This window comes from Daktulosphaira vitifoliae, unplaced genomic scaffold (assembly GCF_025091365.1).
Source record: "Daktulosphaira vitifoliae isolate Bord-2020 unplaced genomic scaffold, ASM2509136v1 Scaffold_5, whole genome shotgun sequence".
NCBI lineage: Eukaryota > Metazoa > Arthropoda > Insecta > Hemiptera > Phylloxeridae > Daktulosphaira > Daktulosphaira vitifoliae.
This window is the reverse complement of record NW_026099576.1, coordinates 29906452-29912614: the sequence shown is the minus strand read 5'-3', so window position 1 is coordinate 29912614 and position 6163 is coordinate 29906452. Positions and strand designations below refer to the sequence as shown.

At 23.9% G+C, this 6163-nt stretch overlaps 1 protein-coding gene across 1 annotated transcript in view; it reads left to right on the top strand.

Annotated features, from left to right (window-relative positions):
* The window catches only part of LOC126907278 (uncharacterized), a 13882-nt gene extending 9174 nt beyond the window's left edge, over nucleotides 1–4708 (top strand). The window contains exon 3 of the mRNA XM_050688438.1: nucleotides 3483–4708. Within this exon, the coding sequence (XP_050544395.1) occupies nucleotides 3483–4332 (850 nt within the window). The 3' untranslated portion in view covers nucleotides 4333–4708. The remainder of the gene's footprint in view (nucleotides 1–3482) is intronic.
* Nucleotides 4709–6163: the final 1455 nt, after the last annotated feature.

Here is a 6163-nt window from a genome sequence, read left to right as displayed (position 1 = left end):
ATATTACATTAGCTTTAATTTAAGATATATATAAAAGTGTCAGACCTTCCGGAACACATTCAAAAGTTACGTTGAAAAAGTTCTACTTTCTATATGCATTTTTATGTTTTTAATCTCCCCTGTATTTAGNTTAACTTTTGAAAATGTTCCGGAAGGTCTGACACTTTTATATATATCTTTAATTAAAGCTAATGTAATGTACTTTATTATGAAAAAAAAAAATTTGACCTCTGGACTTGTCTTCGTGGTGAGAATGGCTAACGAATGCTATTTTTGTGTGAAATTTCTCGATTTTATAATTTACATTTTTTACTTTAAACTNAAAATGGAAAATACAAAATCGAAAATTTTCACACAAAAATAGCATTCGGTAGCCTTTTTCACCATGAAGATAAGATAAAGTCTGAAATTTTTTTTTTTCATGAAAAAGCATATTACATTAACTTTANATTTTTTTATGAGAAATAATATTTTTTAATAATCTCTTTTTCATTTGACATACTATATCTTAATCAGGATATTAATAAGGAACTAGTAGATCATGTAGCTTTTGNGATATATATAAAAGTGTCAGACCTTCCGGAACATTTTCAAAATTTAAGTTAAAAAAATTAATTTTTTGTGAAAAAGTTGTCAATTTAAATCCCCCCTTGTGGGCAGGTTAAGGGTTAAATTTATGAAAAAAATATACCAAATGAAAGTTAATAATATTATGCATCTTTATAAAAAAAAATTATATTGATATGTNTTTTTTTTTATAGTGATTTTAATCACTGTCAGATATCATTATACTTGATCTAACTATGCCACGTCACCACTGTGCCGCGACCATTATATTGATATGACAATTATATTGATATGTTCATTTTTGAAAAAGTTAAGGTAGTGTTTAGTAAATTAGCGATTTTTAAATTTGTAATTTTTTCGGAGGTTTCCCCTTTTACGGGGAACGAGGGAATTTTTTTCAATTTTGAAGGGTAATGTCTTCGACTACATACGATTTGTGATCTTTTGACGTATCGTTGAAAGAAATCCGTTAGGTGAGAGCTGAGAAAAAGTGGTAACAGACACAAAAAAAAAAAATAAATAAATAAACACATCATAGTAAAACCAATACCTTCTCAGCTTCGCATCGAAGCTAAAAATATATATATATATGAAAGCTTATTTAAATACTTTTTTGAATCAATTTATTTTTATTATTCTTATGATACCATAATTTATCTTTAATAAGTAAAAATTTGATTAAACATTAAAATTTACTATACTACCAGCTCATATGTGTTGCGAACTCATATTATTCAAAAATTTGGGGTGTCTAGTTTTCATATTTTAAGTTAATGTTCAATTGAGTAAAGAAACAAAGTGAATAAGTAAATGTTTTTTATGTATCTGAAGTTATTAAATCTTCAATAATTAAACACCTGACATTTTATTTTCAGTGCTTAACATTTAAATATATAAATAATAATAGGAATAGATTTACCAATAAGTCAACTATTTATTTAAGTTTTTTATGTACATTTTTTTTTTTGAGCATTCAAAATATAGAGGGTGATTCATTATGGATAATACACTCATTTTCTCAGTTACTATAGAAAATTTTAAATTTTTGGTAAGGAAAATATTGTTTAATTCAAAGAACTCTACAATAATATGTAGTAAAAACATAATTTTTTTCATTCCTTCAAGGTTAAAAAACATTAATTTGAATTTTCTTAAATGGGAACGTCCATTTTGAATGTGTAATTTTGATTTAAAATAAAAATACAAACAACTTTGCTACTATAAGTTTTTTCAACTGTTTGTCTGTTACAGCTTGTTAAAGTTAAATGATTATGGACTAAATTTCTTTTATTATTTTACTGTTTTTACAGTAAAATAGTAATAGAAATTTATAATAATAGAAATAATTTTTTTTACCAAAAATTTGAAATTTTCAATAGATACCGAGAAAATGAGTGTCCTATTCTTAATGAATCACCCTATGTACAGTTGGTGCAATAAATAAAAGTGCTGAAATACGAGTATATTAAAATTATATGCATAGGATATGCTATTTAAAACTTAAATATACCTGTTTATAGAATGTTTTATTAAAGTTATAAAAAAAATATTACTCGTTTTTATCTATACCAATCAAAATTAAATTAAAGATTAGAGTGAGAAAATAAATACATTTTTTTATATTGCAAATTGCTATAGCTAAAGAAAAACATAATAAATACAATGTATATGAAATTATAAGACTTATTCAAATTAGGAGTGTACTATGAGAAATTTGATTCAAAACAAAACGGAGAAAGTTGCTTTTTTTCATTATTTTTATATGAAATTCCCATGTATTAATTTATTTACTTATACTTAGTTGAGCTAGCTTGATTTTTGTAAAAAAAAAATACTTCTAATAATTATCTAGGAGTATTAATTAATAAATAAGCTTTATTTTTACTAAATTAAAATTGTTCGTGATTAATGCAATTTTTAAGAGTTTCAATTAAAACATATAATTGTCAACTTGCTTCAACCTCCTCACGTTATATCATTTAAGTCATAACACATATTATAAATATATAATTTTGTCTTTTTAGAAGTTAATAGTGCCCCAGGTTCTATAATTAAAAAAAATGTTCCTATCACTCTTCCACACTATAAAATTAGTATTAACTTAAGTATTTTTAAATGGAAATACACGTGTTTAATTAAAAATAAGAAGATAGCTGTTAGATAACGACTTTTGGACCAGTATTTTAAAATATAATTGAACTTTTATATAATGCTGGTTGGAGTAAAATAGAATTGAACTGATCTAATTTACATTTTCATCTATCAACTTAGTTTTTGAGCGTATATTTAAGAAGATTGTCGTTGAATGGCATTCAATCAAAAATAATTTTGTAAATAAATCGTTATATTTAATAAGTATCCAACTTAATTTAAATTGAATGTGACATATGGAAGTAATTATATAATTCTTATTTTTAGAATTACTTAAAATATATAGTAAAAATTAGCTTTGAAATTTGTAAAAATATGGATTAAATTTAGTAAAATTTAGGTAAATCTATATGAAATAAGGTCGAATATCCAAAATTATATCAAAATAACTCTTACTTGAATTTTTTGTAAATTTTCTTAGTACTTCACACACAAGTAACAAATTTAACAGCAGTAATAATTTAACATTTTACAAAAAAAACTTGTACATTTTAGTATTGTTGTAAAAGAGAAATTTAATATTATCACTTAAGGAATTATGGTAACATTTTTTTTCTCTTCTTCTCCTAGCCTTAATCCAAATACTTGAGATCGGCACCCTTATCTTAAACTTCCTTTTGACACGATTCCGCGTACGATTTTTCAAAATTATTAAACAAATTATTATAATAATAAATTTTTCCATCATATTTTCAAAAACTATAATTAAAATTATTATAAACTTTAAGAAATAATACATTTTAAATTGATTATTTTTTCTGCAGGTGTTATTTATTAAATTTACCTCGACTTGATTCTATTTCACAAGAAAAGGGAATAGAAAATTTGAATATTCTACTCAATGAAGGGAACTGGAAGACTATGGAACATTTATATATAAAGTATGATAATCAAGTACTAAGTGCTAATCGTGTGCTGAGAGATCATGCAAATATAAACAATTTTCGTCTCAAAAAGCAGTATTTCACTCTACTATTAAAATGTAGATTTTTTGATATATTAAAAAAATTTAATTCATATTTATATCAAATTGTAGAATTTTGTAAAGAAGAAAAGGTAAATATTAAGATTTGGAAAAATCCAAAAACATACATTGACTGTGTAAAAGATTTAGCAATGGTTATTGGAGGAACTCTGAATTTTTTTAGTTATATAAATACGGCAATGGAAAAATTAAAACAGGCATCAATTTGGCTTGTTAACAAAAAATTTTATTGTTTATCACCAATTAAAGACATAGTAAATTATATAATTAACTGGATGGATGAAAAAAACTTGTTACGAGATGTTTTTGCTAACACAGAGAATATAAATTTAAAAGAAGTAGCAGACAAATATTTTAATGATGTGCAAAGTGTAAAATATTCTTTACAAGTTGTCATAAAAAATATAAACCAAGTTCAAATAAATTGTTGTTTCTATCATGAAAAACCTGTTTTTTCCAAAAAAGATCTTTTATCGATTACCCAAAAAAGTGGAACATCTTTAAATATTGATAATTTAACAAGAAATCCTTTTAAAAATTTTAAGGAGGCTTGTAAGGCGTTAAATACGCTTTGTGAAGATTTCATTACCACGGAATTTAGAGATTTAGGATTTGATAGAATAAATTAAAAATGTTTGATCTGTACAAGTATTATAGTAATGTTTTGAAATTATGAAATAGGCAGAATTAATTTATTTTACGTTTCAGTCAAATCATTTACCCAAAACAATTTTGTACTTTTTGTTTTTAATATTTATATTTAATACTGTTGATACAGATAAATTAAATTTCATCACTACTATACTGACAAGTTAAAGTCTAATATTTCAATCAGAAGTTAATGACTTGTGTATCTTATAAATTACTATTGATCTAATGAACTTCAGCGTTTATAGTCATATATTTTATCTGTTAATTAAATTTTGATTTGTGTCTTATTTATAATGTGATATTCTTTATGTTTTTGTAATTTATTACATTCCAGCTTTCTGATAAATGCCTAGTTAGTTATTTTATTGAAAAACAAATTAAACACAATGGTGACGCGGCATAATTGGGGCAGGTTTAGATGATATCTGTGATATATTCTAGTGATTAAGACCAATATAATAATAAACACCTTCCATCCGTTGATAGTTTAATTTTTAATATGAATTTAATTAAAGGGATTTAAAAAGAAATTATTTCAAAAGAAATATGAACTCTTTAATTATATCTTGATTAAAAGTTTTATGATTTATAATATATAAGAATTGCATTTAATGTATAAAAAATGAATTAAAAAAAAACGGTAGCACAGTGTGGATGAGGCATAGATGGGACAAGTATAGATGATACCTGACGGTGAATAAAATTACTATCATTAGAAACGCTTCGATGCAAATCTGTAGATCGTGTTTAATTTAAAAAAATTGATGGATTATTCTAAAAGCAAAATGAACTTCTATTTCCTTATTTATATCGTGATCACGAATTTTATGAATTATAAGTATTATGTATGAATAAATACTAATTACAGTTATTAAATATAGTGTGAAATTGATATTCAATAATTTAATATTCTAATTTATACGGAGAAATAAGAAAAATAATAAAGTAGTTGTATATTTCTTTACTTTTAACGTATATTAAAATTTAAAGCGCATGATGCAATACTTTCCAATAAAATTTTTTTTTAATTATGATTAAATACATTGGTCTACAAAAAACTTTCATCAGAAGCAAAAATATACTTTTCTAAATCAACTTTTCGTGCTGTTTTCAAATCTTTAATTAGATTTTTTTTTATAAATTCTAAGTTTTGATATTATTACTATTTTTTAAAAAAACCCAGCACAGGGGGGTCGCGGCACAGTGGTGACGTGGCATAATTGGATCAAGTATAATGATATCTGACAGTGATTAAAATCACTATCAAAAAAAAAAACGCTTCGATGCAAATCTTTAGATAGTGTTTAATTTTAAAAAATTGGTGGATTATTTCAAAAGCTACATGATCTGCTAGTTCCTTATTAATATCCTGATTAAGATAAAGTATGTCGAATGAAAAAGAGATTATTAAAAAATATTATTTCTCATAAAAAAATTGTATTGATCAATACACTTTTCAATAAGTTATAGCATTATAAAGTTAAAAATGTAAAAAATAAAATTGAGAATTTTCACAAAATAATAGCATTTGGTAGCTATTTTCACCGTGAAGACAAAATAAAGTCCGAAATTTTTTTTTTACATAATAAAGTAGATTACATTAGCTTTAATTTAAGATATATATAAAAGTGTCAGACTTTCCGGAACACTTTCAAAATTTAAGTTGAAAAAGTCAATTTTTTGTGAAAAAGTTGTCATTTTGAATCCCCCCCTGTAGGCAGGTAAAAAGTCAGATTTATAAAAAAAATATACCAAATGATAGGTAAAGACATCATGCATCTACAAAAAAAAGAATTATATTGATCCATA